Source organism: Narcine bancroftii, chromosome 4, assembly GCF_036971445.1.
Source record: "Narcine bancroftii isolate sNarBan1 chromosome 4, sNarBan1.hap1, whole genome shotgun sequence".
NCBI classification, from domain to species: domain Eukaryota; kingdom Metazoa; phylum Chordata; class Chondrichthyes; order Torpediniformes; family Narcinidae; genus Narcine; species Narcine bancroftii.
In genome coordinates this window covers 9,936,457-9,960,882 of record NC_091472.1, presented here as the reverse complement: position 1 = coordinate 9,960,882, position 24,426 = coordinate 9,936,457, and the positions used below count along the sequence as shown (strand labels likewise).

The following is a 24,426-nucleotide window of genomic DNA, read 5'->3' as shown; positions in this document are numbered from 1 at the left end:
TTCACACAGTGCCTCTCGGCAGGTCAAACGAAATGTTGACCAAACGTGGCCAGTAAGGCCAACTCTTCGCTGACTTTCCCTCCATTCTGTGCCCACAGTTCATCGCAACCATGTCAAAACATGGCTACCACTGGTCCAGCATTGCATTCACGTGCCCGCCGCCTGGCCCCAGACAAACTCAACCTTGCCAAGGAAGAGTTCAAGCACATGGAGGATCTGGGCATCATCTGTCATTCTGATAGTCCATGGGCCTCATCCTTTCACTTGGTGCCCAAGTCCAATGGTAGCTGGAGGCCCTGCAGCGATTACAGACATCTTAACAATGCAATGATACCAAACCACTACCCAGTTCCCCACATCCAGGATTTTGCAGCAAATCTTCATGGCACAAAGCTTTTCTCCAAGTCAACTTAATCCGGGGATACCATCAGATCCCTGTACACCTGGATGATGTCCAAAAGACCACTACCATCACCCGATCAGCCTCTTCAAGTTCCTACGCATGCCGTTTGGTTTGAAAAACATGGCACAGACCTTTCAGCGCCTCATGGACGCGGACAGGAGAGAGTTGACTTTTCTTTCCATCTACCTCGACGACATCCTGGGAGCCAGCAGCTTGCCTGAAGAGCACATGATGCACCTCCGTCAGATGTTCACTCGCCTCGCACAGTTCGGCCTCACTGTTAACCCAGAGAAGTGCCAGTTTGGCCTCATAGAAATAGACTTTCTGGGTCACAAGATCACCGCGGCTGGAACCACCCCTTTACCAGACAAAGTCGATGCCAGCCGGCTGTTTGCCAGACCAACGGCACTGAAGGACTTTCAGGAATTTGTGGGAATGGTAAATTTCTACCACAGGTTCATCCCTGCAGCAGGCCTCTCTTCACTTGTCAAAGGAGCTTCAATGGCAAACAGGCAAACAGACTCAAGAAACTCTGGTCCACACTACAATGTTGGTACATCCACGAATGGATGTACCGATGGGCGCTGTCCTGGAATGGTTGGTTGCTGACTTGTGGCAACCCCTCACATTCTTCAGTCGACACCTGCGACCACCCAAACTGAAGTACAGCACATTCGGCAGAGAACTACTCGCCCTTTACCTGGCCGTCTGCCATTTCTATTATTTCCTGGAAGGGTGCCCATTTTCCATCTACACTAACCACAAGCTGCTTACTTACCAGGCCTTCGCAAAATCCTCCGACTCGTGGTCTGCCCGACAACAGAGACACTTGTCCTATGTCTCCGAATTCACCACTGCTCTTCGACACCTCTCCAGAAAGCATAACATTGATGCACTTTTCAGGCCTACAGTTAACGCCCTGTCACAAGTCCATGCTGCCCAATTTACATCCCATTAACCTACAAACCCCCGGTATGTTTTGAATGGTGAGAGGAAACCAGAGCCCCCAGGGAAAACTCGCACAGACATGGGGAGAACATACAAACACCTTACAGACAGCACGGGATTCGGACACCGGTCCTGATTGCTGGTGCTGTGCTCACCGCTAGGCCAACCGTGCCGCTGATCAATGGACTAGATCCTGTGGAAGGTCACTTGTTGCATGGTCAGTTAATGTATTTTAAAAAGTTAAGTCGAAGAATGCAACCATTCTGGCTTGTGGCATCACTGTCTGGTACGGAGCTGCCGATGCACAGGGCAGGCAGAGAGTTTTGAACTCGGCCAGCACTAGTCTTCATTCCATCGAGAATATCTACAAGAGGCGGTGTCTCCAGACAGAAGCTTCGATCTTCAAGCACCTTCACCACCCAGGCCATGCCCTCTTCTCCCTGCCACCATCCGGAAGGAGGTACAGGACGCCCAACGGTACTAAAACAACTTCTTCCCCTCCACCATCAGATTTCTGAATGGACATGAACCACTCCCTCACTTTCTCTAGTTTTTCATTAATTTTTTTTTAATGTAATTTGTAGCAATTTTGCACTGTAATGTTCCTGCAAAACAACAAATTTTGTGGCACGTTCATACAATAAATTCTAATTCTAATGAAATTAGCAGTGGTACGGTGTCTTTACCAGAACCACAGGACTTTCACATGCAGCTCAGCTGTCAGACAATGCAAATAAAGATCTGCCAGGCTGGCCAAGCTGTTGGAGAATAACCTGAGAGACAGGATTTACAAGCATCATCTGATTAAGGGTAGTCAGCATTGTTTCGACAGGGGAAGGTTGTGAATCACAAGCCAGATTGAATTCTGTGAGGATGTAACAAAGATCATTGATGAAGGTGGGTAGAGTGTATGTGGATTTCAAAAAGGCATTTGATAAGGTTCCCTATACGAGGCTCATTCAGAAAGTAAGGACACATGGAATCCAAGGAAACCTTGCTTCGACGATTCAGAATTGGCTTGTCAAGAGGGTGGCTGTAGCTGTTTCGTGCTCTTCGTGGACATCAGTGACAAATGGTGGTCTGGGATCGCTCGTCTTTGTGACTTTTGGAAATGACCTGACCTGGTTGAGGAAGAAGAAGGCTGGGTTAGTAAGTTTGCAGATCTCAATCACAAAAGTGGATGGTGTTGTGGACAGTCTGGAGGATTGTCAGAGGTTACAAAAGTCCATTGATAAGTTGCAGAGCTGCGCTGAGAGGTGGCAGATAGAGTTTAACTCAAAAAGGTTGAAGTGGTTCATTTCAGTGGGTCAGATTTGAAGGCCAATACAATATTAATGGGAGGACTTTGGGGCCATGTGGACGAATTGAAAGATCCTGGAGTCTGTGTCCATAGGACACTCAAAGCTGCTGCAAAGGAAGACAGTAATATGAAGAAGGCTGACGACATTTTGGCCTTCATTAACCATGGGATTGAGAATGAGAGCCATGGGGTAATGTTACATCTCTAAAAGACCTTGGTTGGGCCCCACTTTATATACTGTGTCCAGTTCTGGTCACCTCCTTCCAGAAAGGATGTGGATGCTACAAAGTGTGTGCAGAGGAGATTGACAAGGTTGTTTCCTGGATTGGAGATCATGCCTTATGAGAAAAGGTTAAGTGAACTTTCTCCTTGGAGAAACTTTTCTCCCTAGATCGACGGAGGATGAGGAGTGACCTGCTAGAGGTGTTCAAGGTGATGAAAGGCATTGATCGTGTGGATGGACAGAGGCTTCTTCCCAGGGCTGAAATGAGTAACATGAGTGGGCATAGTTTGACGGTGCTTGGGAGTAAGTGCAGGGGGGATGTAAGTGGTAAGTTCTTCACACAGAGAGTGGAATTCCCTGCCAGCAACTGTACTGGAAACAGGTACAATAGGATCTTTAAAGAGACTGTTAGATAGGTACATGGAATATTTTTTAACCCAAATTATATTTGACTGCACAAAAAAATAGATTAAATCCTCCCATATCAGATTTATGCTTTAGATGTAGTTCTGAGGTTGGAACCTTTTTACATTCAACTTGCCAATGTCCTAAAGTTAGATAATTTTGGTTAGGGGTAGGTAATTTTTCGGAACAAATTACGGGGGTCAAGTTCCCACAGGACCTAATGTTATTTGTACTGAGTAATATTAAGGTTTTATGAGCAAAATTAAAATTAAATATGTATCAGATTGAATTTGTGTTAATTGCTTTAGTAGTTGCTAGGAAATGTATAGCAATATCATGGAAGTCAGAAATTAGATTTAGGCCTGGAAAGATTGCACGTAGAACTTTGTAGCTGTTTATCATTAGAAAAAATTACTTATACTCTGCAAGATAAATATCATGTTTTTTGGAAAATATGGAGCCCATATTTACAAAATGTTGATTTGCACATATCACCAAATGACTCTTTGAGTCATTTGACTCTTTGAAGGCCTCACTTCTTGGTAACCTCCAATAGACTTTGTTGTGTAAATGTTTTATTTTCTTGAAATTCTCCAGATTTTCCTTTCTTTCTTTCTTTCTTCTTTTTTCTTCTCTCTTTTTTTAGGGGTGGGGATGGGAGGGGGGGGGGGTGTTGGTGGGGTGGGATGTATGAATTTTTTGAAACAATTTTAGAACTGAATATAATGTAACTATTATTGAGCCGTAAATATTCATAAATAAAGTATTTTTAAAAAAGATAGGCACATGGAAATGAGAAAAATGGAGGATTTTGCAGTAAGAAAATTCTAGGCAGTTGTTAGAGGAGGTTATTAGGTTGGCACAACACTGTGGGTCAAAGGGCCTGTGCTGTGCCATAGATTTCTGTCTTATGTTCTAATAGGTCTGGAAACATACCTATAACCACGAGGAAGGGGAAGAGGGCACAAAACAAGCTACTGGAGGAACTCAGCAGGTCAAGCAGTATCTGTGGGGGCGGAATGGGCAGTTGGCATTGTAACGGCACCCATGCGTTTCTTCCAGCACACTATGAAGTCGACTTTCTTTATTATACACTAGACACAGCGTTGCATTCTTCAACTCCCCTAACACCACCAGCTAAACTCCTCTCACCTTCTCATTGGCTCTCGGCTACACAGGTGATCCTGACACTCTCACTCCCCTCCTCCTGCGTCTGAGATCCGTCACCTGAATACTGACATTTAACATACCAGCGCATGCCTGATATTACCCCCACAAGTCGCATCGCTTACGTCATCAGCGGTGACCAGCACCGATTCCAATGAGGGTAAGTATGTGACTGTGACCAGCCATCCCCTACTCCCCAGCCCCTGAACCGTGCAAGGAAGCCACTGATTGGAACTGTCCCCCTCCGTAATGGTCCGGAGGACTGCCAGTTCGGCCGGACCTCATACAATAGTGCAAGACAGGCAATGCATGATCCAACTGGCGAGGGTGCCACTGGTCCTCTGACTCTGGCTCCAACACAGTTGATATATGCCGGCTTCAATCTGTCAATGGAAATGAAGAGTTATTCTGACTGCCGCTGATGACGTAAGCGAGGTGACAGCATATCGGGTGGAAACCCTGGTGCAGGGGTGAGGAAGGAGAAGAAAGACAGAGTGGAGAGGGGCGGGGTCATTTGGTGGTAGGTGGAAGATGATGGGCAGATGGAGTCAGGTGGGGGGAGGGTGAGAATGGAGCAGGAAGACATTACTCTCCTTTCTTCCACCGATACCTCCTGACCTGTTGTTTTCCTCCAGCAGTTTGTTTCCTTGCTTTAGATTCCAGCATCCATTGTCTCTTGTGTCTCCAAGCAGAGGGGAGACAGGGCAAGAGTCAGAGACCATTGCCTCTGGCTGTAACTTGGCTCCTGAGTGATAACACAGGTCTCCGTACCCTTGCAGATGACGAAGAGGATGAAGAAGCTTGAAAAAGAGACTTTAATGTGGAAGACAAAGTGGGAATCCTGCAACAAAGCTCTCATGGATATGATTGAGGAGGTGAGAATTAATAACTCTTCATTTCCTGCAAGCCACAAAATCCAACTGGCAAAGTCATCTCCCTCAGACCATCTCCAACACAGTAGGCAGAAGAAGACCTCCGTAACAAGTGTCCAGAAATTGGAATCCATGCAAAGGGGGGTGGAGACGTTGTCTCCATGTTATGTAGAACATTGCACATTACAGCACAGAACAGGCTCTTCAGCCCACGATGTTGTGCCAACCTATATAAATCTATTCCATAGCAATTTAACTCTTCCCGACCACACACTCATATTTTTATTACATCCATGTATCTTTTGTATATCTCTCTATTGTCTCTTCTAACCCTTGTTGCTCCAAAGGGAAAATCCCTAGCTCAATCATCCTTGCTTCATATGACATGTTCTCCATTTCTGGCAACATCATGGTAAATCTCCTCTGCACCCTCTCCATAGCTTCCACATCTTTCCTGTAATGAGGTGACCAGAACTGACCACAATACACCAAGTGTTGGTCTAACCAGAGGCTTATAGAGCTGCAACATTACCTCAAGGCACTTGAACTCAGTCCCTGACTAATGAGGGCCGACACACCATATATCTTCTTCAACATCCTATCAACCATTTCTATGGAAGACTTAGAGACCACCAAACATGCCCAGCCTACACAGCAAAATGTTATTGACCAATGGCAAAGAATTTTTATACCTTTCACATCCCTTTCAGGGTACCTCAGAATGGTCATGTGGAACAGTGGTTGTTATTGTAACAATCTAGAGCCATAGGGTTGAGTCACTGTAACATCTCCAGGGTCCTGCCCTGATCCACCATTGTCGAATTGGTGGTCCAAAAAAACACAACAGGACCTCTACTTCCTCGGAAGCCGATGGAAGTCAGCACGTCACCTGCATCCCTCAACAACTTCTACAGATGCCCCACTGAAAGTATCCTGCCAGGTGCCTCGCCACGTAGGACTAGGAACTGCTCCACCCAAGACCCTAAGAAATTACAAAAGGTTGTTCACACAGCTCAGACCACCACCAACACCCACACACGCTCCCCCCCCCACCCCTTCACTAACTCTATCTGCTCTTCCCACTGCCTAGGAAAAGCATATTAAGAGACTCGCCCCAACCTGACCACCCTACTCCTGTCCATAAGATTCACGAATGTAAGAGATTATGAGAGGCATGGACAGGGTGGACAGCCAGCACCCTTTTTCCTGGGGCAAGAGTAGCAAACACCAGAGGACACCTGTACAAGGTGAGGGGAGGAAAGTTTAGGGGAGATGTCATGGGTACTTTTTTTTTTACACAGAGTGGTGGGTGCCCGGAATGCCTTGCCAGGGGTGGTGGTGGAGGTTGAAACATTAGGGGCATTTAAGAATCTCTTATATAGGCACGTGGATGAAAGAAAAATAGAGGGATATGAAGGAAGGAGGGTTTAATTTTTTTGTTGGTAGGTACAGTGCCCTTCATAATGTTTAGGTCAAAAACACTTCTTTTCCTTCATTTGTCCCTGTGCTCCACAGTTTTAAATTTGTAATCAAACAATTCACGTGATTAAAGTGCACATTCCAGATTTTATTCAACGTTATTTGTATACAGTTTGGTTTGACCATGTAGAAATTACAGCACTTTTTATATTCAGTTTCCTCCCATTTCAGGGTAAAAACAAAGCAATTAAACATACTTGAGTTTACCTGTGCAGCCAAATGTCCCAGACATTACAGTGCCCTGAAATGAGGGGATTATATATAAAAAGTGCTGTAATTTCTACATGGTTAATAATTTACAATATTACTAAATTCATATTCTTCATATAAGGTGTCCACATCTTAACAAAAAATCATAATTATTATGTAAATTATGTTATTTGCTCCACATAGATACACGACTTTAACTCATGATGCCATCGAACCACATTTAACTCCTCTTCATCTTTCCCAGACATAGCAATTCATTTACGAGCAACTGCCAATGTTAGACGAATAAACGCCGTCTGAAACTTATCCAACCCCAAGTCCGCTAACGGAGTAAAATAACCTCACAAAAAAATTTTTGGATCTAAAGGAAATTGAATTTTAAACAAATGTTGAAGAAACTTCCTAATTTTAAACCAGAACTTTATCACAAAACCAAACAGAATGTATAAATTTTCCAACACATAATCCACACCTAAAACACAGATCTGAATTACTAAATCCATAGTTTTTCAATTTTTCAGGGGTTAAATATAACAGATGCAAAAAAATTAAAATTACCCATTTCAAACCAAAAAGGTTTAATTGTGGAACACTGCCAAGTTGAATACAAACTTCTTGTCCACATCTGTAACATAAACCTGAATAAATATAATTCATGTAACTTTTATGGTGTTAAATATAACTGTCATGTGACTTGCTTGATTACAAATTTACAACTGTGGAGCACAGGAGAAAATAAAGGAAAAAAGTTTCTTTGTCCAAAACATCATGGGTCAGCACAAAATTGGGGGGGGGGCCAAATGGCCTGTACTGTGCTGTAATGTTCTATGTTCTATCACACACCACCAGCTTCAAGGGCAGTACCTTTCTTGCTGTTATCAGAATGAATCTCACACTGGTAAAACTCTGCTGTCTTTGTTGTACCCTGTAACTCTGCACCTCTCCACTGTGCATGTACTATGTCTAGGTGGACTGCTCACAAAACAAACTTTGTCTTTGCACCTTAATGCATGTGGTCATATACTTGACCTTGTTGTCACCCTTTCCCAGGACAGGCAATGGAAATGTAAGCCATGACAAATGTCGGGCACATTCTTGCTCACTTTCCCCTTTAGAAACAAGGCCCCAGTTTCCATGGGCAGTCGATATACATTTAGACTTCACTTTGAATTCATCATGCCATTGAAGGTTATCTCCTGTATCTTGAATGCCCCACAGATTATTAGTTTCAACTGTACAGCTCTGCACTGGAAACTCCCGCAGACAGCAATCAGCTGGCGAAATTATTGCTCCTCGTATCACAGTTATGCCGCATGGAACAAGCCCCTTGGGCCAAATTATCCATGTGGGCTGGCTTGTCATTCTGGGCAGGTCCCACTTGCCTGCACTTAGTCTATGTTTGTTCCTGCCTCTATCAACTGGTTCCATGCACCCACCGTCCTCCTGGTGAAGAGGGTGCCCCTCAGGTCCCTTATAATGATTTCCCATCTTGGCCTCTAGTTTTAGATTTCCCTATCCTGGCAATAAGACTGTGGCCTTGTCCTCTCTCTCTCTTAAATTTTATAAACCTCTATCAAGTCAACCCCCCCAATCTCCTGGACTCTGGGGAGAAAAGTACCCAACCTATCCAGTCTCTCCTTATAAGTCAAGCCTCTAGTCCCAGCCTCATCCTTATGAATCTTTTCTGCTCCCTTTCCCACATCAGTAAGTCCATTAAATTCACACAAATGAAAGCAGATAAATAAACACAAATAAATCCCTGGTATCTGGCACCGATAGGGATTGGTAGATGCCGGATAAGTGTATTTTGCTTGAGACTCACTCTTACAATGTCTAACTAATATACCTGCATTAAGAATAAACAGTCTAAAAGACAAAAATACTGAATAAAGAAACCTTACTTTATTTTCAGTCACATTCTTTGAAAACATTTATCCGTCGCTGCATTGGCAGGCTTCCCCTCATCCCAGAGCCGCCTGAAAGACAAACAATAACATTATAGATAATTAACCCCCCCCCCAAGTTTACAAATAAACCCTTTGACCAGGGCGACTCTTACTAAGCAGGAATAAGGAGACCACAGACAGGGACAGTCACCACAGCAGTGAGCGGCATCCACCAGCTCTTCATCCAGGGCGACAGCATTTTATACACAACTTTATTGAAACAGCTGCTACGAGCAAAGGACGACCACGGCCCTCTGCTGGCTGAATATTTGCTCCCATCTTCACCAAAGGTTTATGCGTTACTTCAGAGAACATTTACTTTTTACAATTTAAAACTTTAGGTATTTTCTACCTATTATTTTTTTTATTCCTTTTCCTCCATTTTTTTGCCAGTTGCTTGAGGCTGCCAATTGCTTTAATTCTGGATACCAGGGGTTATACTGTAATATTATCTAACTCCTTTTATGGTAAGTACCAGGAGGAAGAATTCAGACTATGAGAACCCACGGAGCACGAACAAACTCGTACAGACGGCCGCGGATTTGAACCCATGTAGTTGGTACTGTAATAGTGACACATTAACCATGCCCATCCCTGCATGGATTAATTCCAGCAAGCATGAAAGGGAATTTTTGGAGGTCTGGAATATGCTAATTGAAAGGATCCTGGAAGCAGATCCAATAAGAATCTTTGAAAGTGAGCAGGATCACAAGGGATTCTATCTTGAAATTGGTTAATTCATCTTCTTTATGTGCCCGACATTCATCATGGCAAGTTAAAGCAGTACATCAAGCTTACATTTCCAAATGGCTAAATTTTATTCTAATTTCTTGTCAAACTGAAGAAGGTCCATTATTTTATATGTTTCATCATGTTCCTCAGTTTTCAGATATTGGGAAAGTATCTTCCACACCTTGTTTGTAGTTCTCAATATTAATTTGTCTCCTAATCCTTTGCTTGCTCTGTTTGGAGTAAGTAAGTCAGCTGGTTTAAATTTGTCTGGGCTACAGTCCCTTGTAGTTGTTTTTGCTCTCCTTATTGCCAGAAGAGCTACACTTATGAGATGGAAGGACGCTGTCCCTCCTACACATACTCAATAGTTAGCTGATGTGATGGCATGCTTGGCCCTGGAAAAAAATTAGATGCTCTACTTACATAATGAACCTTAATTTTCTAAATTTAGGGCATTTTTTCCTTAATTATTTTCAGAATTTATAAGATTATTGGATCCCATTTTATAGTTTGGTTGTCCTTTCTTTCATATATTAATGGAATATATGTATATTTAATCATAAACTTCAGAAGGGAAGGGTTATTAGAATAGTTTTTGTTTATATACATTTTGCTTTTTCCCTCTTTCATAAGTTATTAACATTAATATATGTTTACTTTCTTGGATATATATTGTTGTTATTACCTATGTATGAGTATATGTGTGTGTCTGTGTGCATGTGTGTGTGTGTGTGTGTGTGTGTGTGTGCGTGCGTGCCTCTGTGTGTGTGTGTGTGTGTGTGTGTGTGTGTGTCTTTCTAATATAAAACTCAATAAAATATTGGTAAGAGAAGGTGAGCAGGATGAACGGGGGACATCTGCCAGGATGTGGGAGAGGTGCGAGGGAGGAGAACTAATTGGAGAACCAGCACAGGTTCAATGGGTTGAATGGCATCTTAGAGCTTCTTACTCTGGCCTCCTCTGTTACAGAGAGAAATGCGCTCCAAGGAATACGAATGCTTCCAGCTTAAGATCAAAAGGCTGGAAAATCTGTGCAGAGTCCTGCAGGAGGAGAGGACAGAGCTGTACAAGAGGATAGTGAATGTGCGTAGCAAGACCGAAGATACGGACTCACAGGCCAACCGTGAGGATGACCTTGAGGAGGAGGAAGGCAACAAAGAAGACGATTCGACTGTCAGTTTCGGGACTGGAGAAATCTGCCTGCAAGACTTGGGCCCTGCATTCAAAGTCATACATTACGCAGAGGGTAGGCAAGGCGTCCTCCAGGAACCTCCAGTTCCTGCTCCCACTCCAGTCCCCTCTCTGGTTCCTGCTCCCACTCCAGTCCCCACTCTGATTCCTGCTCCCACTCCAGTCCCAATTCCAGTTCCTGCTCGCACTCAAGTCCCTAATCCTATTCCAGTTCCGGCTGTCACTCCAATTCCTACACTGGTTTCTGCTCCCTATCCCGTTCCTGATCCCTCTCCAATTCTTACTCCAGTTCCTGCTCCCACTCCTGTTCCTGATCCCACTCCAGTCCTTATTCCTGTTCCTCCTCCCACTCCTGTTCCTGCTCCTACTCCAGTCCTTACTCCAGTTCCTGCTCCTACTCCAGTCTTTACTCCTGTTCCTGTTCCCATTCCAGTCTCTGTTGCCTCTCCAGTCACATCTCCAGTTCCTCCTCCCACTCCTGTTCCTGCTTCTACTCCAGTTACTACTCCTACTCCAGTCCTTACTCCGGTTCCTGCTCCTACTCCAGTCCTTACTCCGGTTCCTGCTCCTACTCCAGTCCTTACTCCGGTTCCTGCTCCTACTCCAGTCCTTACTCCGGTTCCTGCTCCTACTCCAGTCCTTACTCCGGTTCCTGCTCCTACTCCAGTCCTTACTCCGGTTCCTGCTCCTACTCCAGTCCTTACTCCTGTTCCTGTTCTCATTCCCGTCTCTGTTGACACTCTAGTCACTACTCCGGTTCCTGCTCCCACTCCTGTTCCTGCTCCTACTCCGGTCCTTACTCCGGTTCCTGCTCCCACTCTGGTTCCTGCTCCCACTCCCACTCCAGTTCACACCCAAGTTCCTGCTCCAGCTCTCGCTCCAAGTGCTGCTCCTTCTCCTGCATCAGGCGTGTGCCTGGCCCCAACTCCACTTCCAGATCCCGCTGCCATTTCCCCTCCAGTTCCGGCCCCTGCTCCTACTCCAGTTCCCATTCCACAGCCCACTCCCGCTCCCACTCCAGGTGCTCCCTGTGACTCAGGAGAGTCTACAGCAGAAGGGAGATCTGAACAGGATGCAGTGGTGGGGAAGATGGTTGACACTGACATGGATACTGTGGACTAATTTGGAAATGATGAAGCAATGCTAATTGGTTTTAACACTTGTTAATAAAGGATTAACCTTTTTTCCAATATCTGGTGCAGTGACCTATAAAGTTAAATTCCTCATTATTCTTTACTAGGCATCAGGGTCAACCACAAGAATGGGAGCTCATATTGAGCACTGGTTTATACTTTTGCAGTTGACGCACTAGAGATAAGATCATCGAGGATAGGAACTCAACAGGTCAAACAGCATCGGGGCGGGGGGGGGAGGGGGAGATAAATGAATGGTTGATGCTTCAGGCTGGAACTCTTCACCAAGACTAAGAGGGCAGCGGGGAGAGAGCCGGGATTTCGAGGACTGGGTGGGAGGAGTTGGTCAAGAGCCAGGGAGGGGTGAAGGATAACGGACAGATGGGGAGGCTGAGGCAGTTGAGTGGCTGGTGCCAGATAAAGGGAGAGAAAAGCAAGAGGAAAAAATAGGGGGGGGGGGGGGTTCAGGTAGGGTGAAGGTGGAGTGGCTACGGTGGTGGAGGGGGGGGGGGGGGTGGCTGGTAAGTGGAGACAGAACCAGAAATAACAAAATAAATTGATGAAGGTAGGGTGTTGAAAGTGGTGTATAAGGATTTTGAAAGGCATTTGACAAGGATCCCATGGTAGACTCATTGAGAAAGACATGAGGTATGGAACCTTGGCTGTGATCAAGATTATAGAAGGCATAGATGGGGTGGACAGGCAGCACCTTTTTTCTTGGGGCAAGAGTAGCAAACATCAGAGGACATCTGTACAAGGAGAGGGAAGGAAAATTTAGGGGAGACGTCAGGGATAAGGTTTTTACACGGAAAGTGGTGGGTGCCTGCAATGTGTCGCCAGGAGGCTGGTACAATAATGACTTTTAAAGAACTCTTAGACAGGCACATGGATGCAAGAAAAATAGAGGGTTACGGGTCTGAGGTCAGGAAGGTTTTGATCAGTGGTTTTCAAACTTTTTCTTTCCACTCACATTCTACCTTAAGTAATCCCTGTGCCAAAGGTGCCCTGTGATTAGTAAGGGATTACTTAAGGTGGGATGTGAGTTGAGACCCATTTATTGCTGAAATATTTGGCTTGAGAAATATTGTCACTGGCCCATTTCCTTTTTTTTTTTTTTTTTTTAATTTTTTATTTTTCACACCATAAATCACAATAGCCATGATATACACTTTTTCTTTTCCACACATTTACAGTGACTTTTTCTCCCTCCCCCCTCCCTCTCCCTTAAGGGTTGTGAAACTGTGCACATAACGAGTCAATGAGGTACGATTCAAACAGTGGTTTTCAAACCTTTTACTTTCTACCCTCATCCAACCTTAAGTATTCCCTATGCCATAAGTGCTCTGTGATTAGTAAAGGATTACTTAAAAGATAAGCGTATACAGAGCCGTTGTCATACCCACACTCCTGTTCGGCTCCGAATCATGGGTCCTCTACCGGCATCACCTACGGCTCCTAGAACGCTTCCACCAGCGTTTTCTCCGCTCCATCCTCAACATCCATTGGAGCGCTTTCATCCCTAACGTCGACAGCATCGAGTCCACGCTGCTGAAGATCCAGCTGCGCTGGGTGGGTCACGTCTCCAGAATGGAGGACCATCGCCTTCCCAAGATCGTGTTATATGGCGAGCTCTCCACTGGCCACCGTGACAGAGGTGCACCAAAGAAAAGGTACAAGGACTGCCTAAAGAAAACTCTTGGTGCCTGCCACATTGACCACCGCCAGTGGGCTGATATCGCCTCAAACCGTGCATCTTGGCGCCTCACAGTTTGGCGGGCAGCAACCTCCTTTGAAGAAGACTGCAGAGCCCACCTCACTGACAAAAGGCAAAGGAGGAAAAACCCAACACCCAACCCCAACCAACCAATTTTCCCATGCAACCGCTGCAACTGTGTCTGCCTGTCCCGCATCGGACTTGTCAGCCACAAACGAGCCTGCAGCTGACGTGGACTTTTACCCCCTCCATAAATCTTCGTCCGCGAAGCCAAGCCAAAGAAGACTTAAAGTGGCATGTGAGTGGAAAGAAAAAGTTTGAAAACCACTGGTTTAGATCATTGATTTCAGTTTCTATAGGTAGGCACAACATAGTGGGCCAAAGGGCCTGCACTGTGCCGTAATGTTCTGTGTTCTCTTTACCAGGGCTGGCATCTAATAAGAAGAGAAAGTGATAACAGGGAAGCAATGAGGGTAGGGGACGGATGGATTGGACGAGATGATTTGCCCACACATGCTGCATTGGGTGCATGTGGAGGCTTTATAAAGGGAACAGAAGAAGTTCACCGGGATATTGCCTGGATTTTATGATGTATATTAGCTTGGATTGTCTGGAGCATCGGAAGCTGATGGGTGGCTTGATAGAAGTTCATAAAATAATGAAAGGCGTTAGAGTGGAGACAATCTTCATCCCAGTATTAAAACCAGCATAGAAAACAGGCCATTTGGCCCTTCTAGTCTGTGCTGAAACATTATTCTGCTAGTCCCATTGACCTGCACCCAGTCCATAAGCCTCCAGACCTCTCCCATCTGTCTATCTATCCTATTTGTTCTTAAAATTTAAGAGTGAGCCCACAGTGAATATTACCACTGACCATCAAGATTCAAGGTTCCGTTATTGTTATGTAATAAAAACAGTCCCATATTAGACAGAATTTGCTTTTGTCTGCCGTAAGGCAGATTCTCCATCAACAGAAATTGCCTGAAGCGCCTCTTACTGTCAGAGAAAGAGAAGTAAAAGAGTTACTGAGTGTCTGTGGATTTGATTCCAGTTCTGCCGCAGCCCCCGTGGCCACACATCAGCAGCTTGAACACCAGATCCGAACCTCCAACACGATCAGGAAGCCTTCAGTGCCCTCGGCATTCTCTTGCATCCTGGTTCCAACTGGTGGTATCCCTTCAGCCAGTCTCGAGCCTGTCACCAGCAATCTGCAGCCTGGTGTGAATCCCTCGACCTCAGTCCCCAGCACCTGCAGCACGTGTGGGATCCTTGCCCTGAGTCGCCAACAGTTGCAGAACTCCTCGCCGGTCCGCTGTCGCGGTCACCGTCCTGTTCCTGCTTCTCCTTCTCAGCAGGAAAGTGTTCTCCCTGTTTTCGGCCGCCCTGTGCCAGTCCTCTGCTTCCCCAGAGTCTGCAGCCCCTCACAGCTTCTGCCGATCACAGGCGCCGCCATCTTGGGCCCAGACCCAACAGTTGCAGAATTTTAAAACGACCATCGGCTCCTTTAACAGGCTGTTTTACATCTGTGCAGCATAACGGCAACTGATTGGGCAGGTGGATTTTGCAGGTCTCTGCTCCCTGCTTTCCCTGGGTCCACATCAGAAGCTATTGCACCACCTCCACTTTCACCATTCAGCGTTTATGGGCCCTCTTCCCTGTGGAGCAGTCAAGTTTAGATAACATCTTCTGTACTTCTCTCCAAAAAAACATTTAAAAAATTTCAATTCACAGTTGTCGTCCCCCCCCCCCCCCTTAATTGTGCTGTGGCCCCCGGGGAGCTGTAGGCCCTGTCCCCATCCCCCATTGAGAATGGCTGGCCTGGAACATGCCGCCCATGGAGACGGCAGAAGCAGGTGAGATAACAGCAGGCCAAGAGGCATATAGAGTGGCAGAGAATGGGAGAATGGACGGGATTGGTTAGATTGGCATCATGGGCAACACAGACAAGGTGGACCGAAGGGCCTGTTCCCTGTGCTGCACTGTGTTCTTAGATGGAAATTCCCCCACTGGACATCTCAAATAAAGACACAAAATGCAACATGTAGCAAGTCAAACAGAAACCAAGGAGGGAAATGTAATTAACATTTCAGGTCAATTAAATTTTTGTCTGATTAAGAGATTTAATGAAGTGTTAAATCCCCAGTTCTTTTGAAAGGTTATTAGATGGAAGGTTAATCCCATCTCTAGTCAAGGGCCTGCTTTGCTGAATGATCCCAGCAGGGTGTGTGTTTTTATTGAAGGAATGATCACTTCCAGCGAACGCCAGTAATCTGCCTATCTCCAAGCCTATTAGCACACACAACCTGCCTCATCCCCTCTTACTTAATGACCCTGGTCAGGTTAACAGTGACTTCCGACCTCTCTGTGCAGAACTTCAATTCATTTTGTGCAAAGGCCAGTGTATTTGTCTTTTTTGGCACACTTTATATGAAGAGGAGTTCAATGCAAGATAATCTCTAATTTGTAATTATCCCTGCTGCAATTTTTTTATGCTAATAAGTTTCCCACCAGTTCTGTTTTGGATCCTAAGTTGCCGCTGGAATTGACCATTGCTGTGCAGACACTTAGACCGCATACAGATTTCCCTTCTTAGCTTTCAAGCCTGTTTCATAGAGTCTGTATATGCACCACCTTCAATTGCCCATTTTCTTTCATCGAGAAACTCAAATTAGGTAAAACATCATTTACACATCACACACTTGGTTACCTTTTTTTTCAATCCTGCACCCGCAGAGGCTGATGCCCAAGGTGACGGCGCCTGTGCTGGGCAGCGTACCACGAGGGGTTGCAGACTCTTGGGGAGCAGCGGATTGGCGCAGGGTCCCGCAAACAGGGAGAACATTCTCCCCCACCCCCGTTGAGAAGGAGAAGCTACAAGGAAGGTGTTCACAGCAGCAAGGGGATCAGCGGCTGCAAAACCCAGATAGGCTGTGGACTGTTGGCAACTTGCGGCCGAAGGACTTGCACAGGCTGCGGGCTACTAGAGACTGGCTGGTGGGAACGAGCTACTGGAACCCTGATTCGAGAGGGTGTTGAAGGCAAGAAGGGTTCTCGAAGGGCCTCAGGCGCTGAAGGCCTCCTCATTGTGTGTGGGAGGTTCGTATCTCGAGCTCAGGCTGCTGATGGTTTGAATTGGAGTCTGTGCGGCTGCAGAGATTGCAGGAACGCTAGATGCAAACCCATCTCTCTTGTTTCTCTTTCTCCTATTGTTAGGGGCACCGGGCCATACTAATGACAGCTCACTGTTTGCCTTGCAGTCTTTGGGCACGGCACGGTTAGCCCAACACCTTTATATCACCAACAATCAGGACCAGGGTTCCAATCCCCCACTGTCTATAAGAAGTGGATACGTCCTCCCTGTGTCTGTGTGGGTTTTCCCGGGGGTTCCGGTTTCATCCCACCATTCGAAACGTACCAGGGGTTGTAGGTTAATTGGGTGTAAATTGGGCCATTGGGCTGAAATTAAACTTAAAATTTAAATTTAAAAATTGAATATCGTACATTTTTATGTATTGTTACATGACAATAAAAGAAGCCTTGAACTTTGATGAAAAATTCTAACTCAAAACATAGCTAAGAACCTCCCCTCCACTGTCTGTTGTTGCTGGGTTTATCTTTGTATACTTTTCTGAGGGGAGATACAGACAAAATGAACAGTATTTTTATTATGGAAATAGAGTTTAAAACATTGTTCAAGGAGAGAGGGGATAGATTTAAAATGGACTTTAGTAGCACTTTTTCACATAGAGGATGGTGCATTAAGTTTAAAGATTCATTATCACATTACACCTTCTACTGTGTGAAGGGGCCATGCTCGAGCAGTCTAGCAAGTCAACTCTAACATTCGTACAGCCGTACAAAGCACAATTATGGACCACAGGGTTTCAATAAAAAGGATTGTTTGATACATCGTAAGGGCAAAATGAGAAAATTTTTGAGGGGTTCATTCAGGAGCCTGATGGACGCAGGGAAGAAAGTGAAACATGAAAGTCTGCAGGATTGGCAAGATCATCTCCTCCACAATCTCCATCAGTACTGGAGCACCACAGGGCTGTGTTCTTAGCCCCCTGCTCTACTCACTTTATATTTACGACTGTGTGGCTCGGTACGACAGTAACACCATTTACAAATTTGCCAACGATACCACAGTAGTGCGTTGTATAAAGGGGACGAGTCAGCCTACAGGATGGAGATTGAAAACTTGTCTGAATGGTGCACCAACAAGAGCCTTGCACTCAAAAACTAAGGAGCCGATTGTTGACTTCATGAAGGGGAAGGCAAAGGTGTACAATCCAGTGATCATTGGGGGATCAGGGGTGGAGAGGGTGAGCAAATTTAAGTTCTTGGGAGTCACTATCTCAGAAGATCTTTCCTGGACCCAACACACCAATGGCTTTGTGAAGGAAGCATGTCAGTGCCTCTACTTCCTCAGGAGTTTGCGGGGGTTTGGCATGACACCAGAAACACTGGCAAATTTCTACAAATGTGTGGTAAAAAGTGTAATAACCGGCTACATCACGGTTTTGTATGGGGACATCAATACCCCTGAGTGTAAAGCCCTGCAAAAGCTCATGGACACAGCCCAGGACATCACAGGCAAAACTCTTCCCACTTTTGAGAACATCTGCAAGAAATGCTGCCATCAGAGAACAGCAGCAATCATCAAGGATCTACACAACCCAGCTCCTGCTCCATTCTCGTTGCTGCCATCAAGAAAGAGGTATAGGTTCCATAAGAGTCATGCCACCAGGTTCGGGAACAGCTGCTACCCCTCCACCATCAGACTCAACGACAACCTCAGTCAGAAACTCATTTAAGTACTCTTGTGCACTTTATTGATTTTCTTTGTGTTCTCTGCATTGCAGTTGGTTTGTTTACATCTGTTATCGGTTTACAGTTCTTTATTTGTTTACATGTGTGGTGCACTGAGGTAGCAAGCAAGCACAAACTCAAAAGACAGGCTTTATTCCAGTAAAAGTCTGAACACCAGTTTATGCCTTGGTGGCTCAGGAGGGGGCTGGATCAGGTTTATATTCCGGTCGGCTAATTGACAGCCAGCCAGGTGGAGTCAGCCCCTTGGATGGTCTTCCTGCAGGTACAGAGATCGCCCCCTGCAGTAGGCTGGTGGTCATATCACCACAACATGTACACGCTGTGAAGTTTTTTTGCACCACCAATAAGTGGTAATTCTGCCTGGCCCGGAGAAAAAGAATCTCAGGGTTGTATGTGATGCCCCATATGTACTCTGACAATAAATCTGAAACCTTATCTCATAGACATTGCAAGAAATGTTTTTGCCTTGGCACCATGCCACAAGGCTCTCAACCTCCTTCCTGCATTCCCTCTCAACATTATTTAACATTCAACCAGGCAGGTACAATGGAAAGATTTAAGTAACATTTAGACAGGTCCATGGATAGTAAAGGTTCGCAGCCATTATCAACTTTTTTTTCAGCTGTTTCTTCTGCGCAAAGTTTATGGGCTCCCTTCCCTGTGAAGCAGTCAAGTTTCGGTTTCTTCCATACAGACTACGTAAAAAAGAATTGTTACGCGAAGTGAAAAGAAAACAAGACTTTTACTTAAATGAGCTGTGGCCCCTGAGGGGTCTGTAGGGCTCCTGCTGAGAAGGGCTGGTTTAGAGAGATCAGATTCAGATTTATTGTCAGAGAACATACATCACATCACATACAACCCTGAGATTCTTTTCTCCTGCGAGCGTGGGAGAATTACCACTAATTGGTATGGCAAAAATAAACTGTACACAGGGTAAACATGTAAACAAGGAAATTTAATCAGATAATTAATGTAAACAAACTGACTGTGCAATACAGAGAGAGGGGAAAATCAATAAAGTGCACAAGTCAGAGTCCTTAAATGAGTTCCTGATTGAGTTTGTCATTGAGGAGTCTGATGGTGGAGGGGGAGCAGCTGTTCCTGAACCTGGTGGTGTGAATCTTGTGGATATGGGCCAAATGCAGGCAAGTGGGACTAGCTGGGGAAGACAACTTGGACATGTTGGGCTAAAAGAACTGTTTCTGTGCTATAGCCATAGCTTCTCAAGCATTAACCCCCCACATCTACAGATGTTTGGAAGGTAGGGGCTCTCTCAGCAATTTCTTCTCTTCATTGCCTCTGAAGTATGGGGTGTACCTCTATCTCTATATAGAGCCTTTATCCATTTCAGGTACAGCCAGTGGGTGCAGTGTCCCTCTTTCAGAAATTCCCCACCTGTTTATAATCACATTAATGTGAGGTGAGCAGATCATCTGTTCAGGTGACATCGTTTCATTCAGAAGAAACACTTCTTGAGAATGGTCCAGAGGTCTTTGAAAGTCCACGTTAAATTTAAAGGTTTTAAATTTTATTTACAGCACAGTAGAAACTGATTCCGGCCATTTAGATCCGTGCCGCCAAATTACACCCAATAAACCTACAACCCTCTATGTTTTGGAGGGTGGGAAGAAACCGAATCCACACAGACGCAGGGAGAACGTACAAACTTCTTATAGACCTTGCAGGATTCGATCCCGATCATTGACATTGATGCGACCATACTTGGATTTGTATTCAGTTCTGGGTACCTACATTTTAGAAGGATGTCTCTTACGAGCTCCAGTTTTAGTAAAATGGGATTATCACTGTTAAAATGCATTTTTGATTTTTTTGCTGGTGGCTTTAATTCTGGAAACTAGGGGATTTACTGTATATTATCAATTAAATGACACACTCTGCAAATTTACAAACCCAAAATTAAGTGAAACAAAAAAGTCTGCAGACACTGTGATTGCAGACACAAATATGTTGGAGGAACTGTGGGACCTAGTGAGTTTCTCCAGCCCTTTTGTGTAGTAAACCTCCATTTGGAACAGTGAAGCTGGGTTCGCTTGGCGAGGCTAGTCCGCCACTCATTTTGGATCTCCCGGAGTTTGCGTTGAAGGTGGCTGCATGCGAGACGGAAGGCTCGATTCTTCTCTGGCCAGGACGGCTTTGCAAGGTGAGCCTGGTGAGTAGATCGCTTCTTTGCCAGCAGCTCCTGGATTTCCTGGTTGTTTTCGTCGAACCAGTCCTTGTTTTTCCTGGAGGAGAAGCCCAGTACCTCTTCAGTGGATTGCAGTATGGCCGTTTTCAGCTGATCCCAGAGGGTTTCAGGAGACGTGTCCGTGAGACAGTTTGCATCCTCGAGCTTTGCTTGGAGGTTTGCCTGGAAGTTTCCTCTCACTTCGTCTGACTGCAAGTTTCCAACATTGAACCTCTTTCTGGGGGCTCCACTGTTCTTGAACTTTGGCTTGAAGTGAAGGTTGAGCTTGCAGCGAACAAGCTGGTGGTCAGTGTGGCATTCCGCGCTGGGCATGACCCTGGTGGGGAGCACATCTCGTTTGTCTCTTCCTCGCACCAGAATGTAGTCCAGGAGGTGCAAGTGTTTGGATCGGGGATGCATCCAGGTAGTCTTCAGGCTATTTCTCTGCTGGAAAAGGGTGTTAGTAATGACAAGTCGCTGTTCTGCGCAGAGTTCCAACAGGAGGCGCCCGTTGTCATTGCACTTGCCTACACCATGCTTGCCAAGGATTCCTGGCCAGGTTTCTGAGTCTTTGCCAATGCGAGGGTTGAAGTATGACAACCTTGTTGGCTGTAGGGGTGCGTTGGATGAGGTTGCGCAGATCAGTGTAGAACTTGTCCTTTTCTGCTGTTTTCACTTGAAGGGTGGAGCAGACACTGATGAGGATGATGCGTCGCTTGTTTTGAAGGGGGAGTCGCATGGACATGATCCGGTCAGAGTGGCCTGTCGGGAGGTTTTCGAGTTTGGAGGCAATGGAGTTCTTGACCATGAAGCTAACACCAGATAGGCGTTGTTCAGCCTGAGGCTTGCCAACCAGTAGAGTGTGTAGGCCGCGCCGTGTTCTTGGAGGCTGCCTACATCTGCAAGGTGGACTTCGCTGAGAGCGGCTATGTCGATGTCGAGTCTGAGGAGTTCATGGGCGATGAGGGCAGACCGTCGTTCAGGTCGGTGGCTGTCAGACTTGTCCAGCATGGTTCTGATGTTCCAACATGCTAGCTTGAGTTTGTGTGCATCTTTTGAGGGGGACGAAGTGGACCTGTCCTCGGGCCTGCGCAAAGGAGCTTTTAGGTGGAGTGCAGTGTGCGCAGTACTGGCCCCACCCTTTACACCCATGGTTCGTGTGCCGTGGCCAAGCAAGCTGGGACGTGGCAGCGAGGTCCTTGGGTCATAGGTTTTATATCGGAGTGACCTTCTCCTATGCAGGTTGCTTAACCGGGCTGAAGAGGCCTGCCTCCCCTTTTAGGTCGAACCATATCTGGAGATCTACGACCGCTGTCCCCAGTTATGGAGTGGTGCACCCTGGAATCGGCCTGCGTGCATTTACTCCTGCCGCGGCCAAGTAAAGGGGATGCAGCATTGGTTGAGGATCAGAAAGAAAAGATCTAGTAGAAAATTTTTTAAGACTGGAGAGAACTCTGCAATGGAGTTCACAGTTGTTAGTGTTTAGACTATTGGTTATTAAGGTGTATATTAAACTCTGAAATACACTAACCAGTTCTCATTCCCGGGGCTCGGCTGCCAAAGGTCGGGCTGTGCGGGCTGCCGGGGTTTGCCTGGCGATGGCGGCCTGTGTTCGGTGCCCGGGCACCGGTGCGGGCAGGCCTGGTCTCAGCTGACTGTATCTCCCCGCGATGCGGCCGTTACCTCAGGCGGACTCAGGCAGGACCTCGGCCCCCCCCCCCCCCCCCCCGGGCGGCAGCGGGTCCTCGGGCCTCCGACGGCGGCAGCAACAGGACCTCGGACCCCCTGGGCGGCAGCAGGACCTCGGGTCTCCGGCGGCGGCAGCAACAGGACTTAGATGTCCTCACTGCCAAGCGCCAAGCTATTAATACCTAAACACACTTTTACTTCACTTCATCAGGGGTTTTTATGTGACATAACGACCCCTCACACCAAGTCCAAAGCCCTCTGCGCAGCTCAGACGGCGAAGTCTTCCTCAGCGACAAGATCTCCATCCTCAATCGATGGTCAGAACACTTCCAATCCCTTTTCAGTGCCAACCGCTCAGTCCAAGAATCTGCCCTGCTCCACCTCCCTCAACAACCCTTAAGTCTAGAGCTGGATGAGGTTCTTACCCGGGAAGAGACATATTAGGCAATTGAACAACTGAAAAGTGGCAAAGAAGCAGGTATGGATGGAATCCCCCGAGGTCTGGAAGGCTGGCGGCAAAGCTCTGCATACCAAACTGCATGAGTTTTTCATGCTCTGCTGGGACCAAGGAAAGCTGCCTCAGGACCTTCGTGATGCCATCATCATCACCCTGTACAAAAACAAAGGCGAGAAATCAGACTGCTCAAACTACAGAGGAATCACGCCTTTGGCAAATACTAGAGCACATCAGATGGCCCCCAAGTTCCTCAACATGGTTATCCAACTGCATGAATACCAACAAGGTCAGGTCAGATACAGCAATGAGCTCTCCGAACCCTTCTCCATTGACAACGGCATGAAGCAAGGCTGCGTCCTCGCACCAACCCTCTTTTCAATCTTCTTCAGCATGATGCTGAACCAAGCCATGAAAGACCTCAACAATGAAGACGCTGTTTACATCCGGTACCGCACGGATGGCAGTCTCTTCAATCTGAGGCGCCTGCAAGCTCACACCAAGACACAAGAGCAACTTGTCCGTGAACTACTCTTTGCAGACGATGCCGCTTTAGTTGCCCATTCAGAGCCAGCTCTCCAGCGCATGATGTCCTGTTTTGCGGAAACTGCCAAAATGTTTGGCCTGGAAGTCAGCCTGAAGAAAACTGAGGTCCTCCATCAGCCAGCCCCCCCACATCTCCATCGGGCACACAGAACTCAAAACGGTCAACCAGTTTACCTACCTTGGCTGCACCATTTCATCTGATTCAAGGATCGACAGAGATAGACAACAGACTCGCCAAGGAAGACTACACAAAAGAGTCTGGAAAAACAAGCACGTGAAAAAACACACAAAGATCAGCGTGTACAGAGCTGTTATCATACCCACGCTCCTGTTCAGCTCTGAATCATGGGTCCTCTACCGGCATCACCTACAGCTCCTAGAATGCATCCATCAGCGCTGTCTCCACTCCATCCTCAACATTCATTGGAATGACTTCATCACCAACATCGAAGTACTCGAGCTGGCAGAGTCCGCAAGCATCGAATCCATGCTGCTGAAGACCCAACTGCGCTGGGTGGGTCACGTCTCCAGATTGGAGGACCATCGCCTTCCCAAGATCGTGTTCTATGGCAAGCTCTCCACTGGCCACTGAGACAGAGGTGCACCAAAGAAGAGGTACAAGGACTGCCTAAAGAAATCTCTTGGTGCCTGCCACATTGACCACCGCCAGTGGGCTGATCTCGCCTCCAACTGTGCATCTTGGCGCCTCACAGTTTGGCGGGCAGCAACCTCCTTTGAAGAAGACTGCAGAGCCCATCTCACTGACAAAAGACAAAGGAGGAAAAACCCAACACCCAACCCTAACCCACCAATTTTCCTTTGCAACTGTGCCTGCCTGTCCTGCATCGGACTTGTCACTCACCAATGAGCCTGCAGCAGACATGGACATAGCCCTCCATAAATCTTCATCCACGAAACCAAGCGAAAGAAAAGAAAGAAAGAAAAGGAACAGTGAAACAAGAAAATCTGCCGATTTTCTGACTGTAGTAAAAACAC

At 46.4% G+C, this 24,426-nt stretch overlaps 2 protein-coding genes across 5 annotated transcripts in view; one reads left to right on the top strand and one right to left on the bottom strand.

Moving 5' to 3' along the window:
- Nucleotides 1-12,066, top strand: part of txlnba (taxilin beta a) — a 59,832-nt gene extending 47,766 nt beyond the window's left edge. For all 3 annotated transcript variants that reach the window (XM_069930748.1, XM_069930749.1, XM_069930750.1), the window contains 2 exons: nucleotides 5,226-5,321; nucleotides 10,655-12,066. In XM_069930748.1, coding sequence (XP_069786849.1) covers nucleotides 5,226-5,321; nucleotides 10,655-11,998 — 1,440 coding nt within the window. In that variant the 3' untranslated portion in view covers nucleotides 11,999-12,066. The remainder of the gene's footprint in view (nucleotides 1-5,225; nucleotides 5,322-10,654) is intronic.
- heca (hdc homolog, cell cycle regulator) overlaps nucleotides 1-24,426 on the bottom strand; it is a 91,845-nt gene that overhangs the window by 9,879 nt on the left and 57,540 nt on the right. Inside the window, exons 3-4 of one of the 2 annotated variants that reach the window (XR_011355537.1) lie at nucleotides 8,909-8,983; nucleotides 2,345-2,472 (exon numbers count right to left, since the gene is read on the bottom strand). Coding sequence is in view for 1 of the 2 variants with exons in the window: in XM_069930753.1 (XP_069786854.1) it covers nucleotides 8,916-8,983 (68 nt within the window). In the remaining variant the exon portion in view is untranslated. Of the gene's footprint in view, nucleotides 1-1,938; nucleotides 2,473-8,908; nucleotides 8,984-24,426 lie in introns of those variants that run through there. The other variant, XM_069930753.1, reaches the window with a different exon arrangement.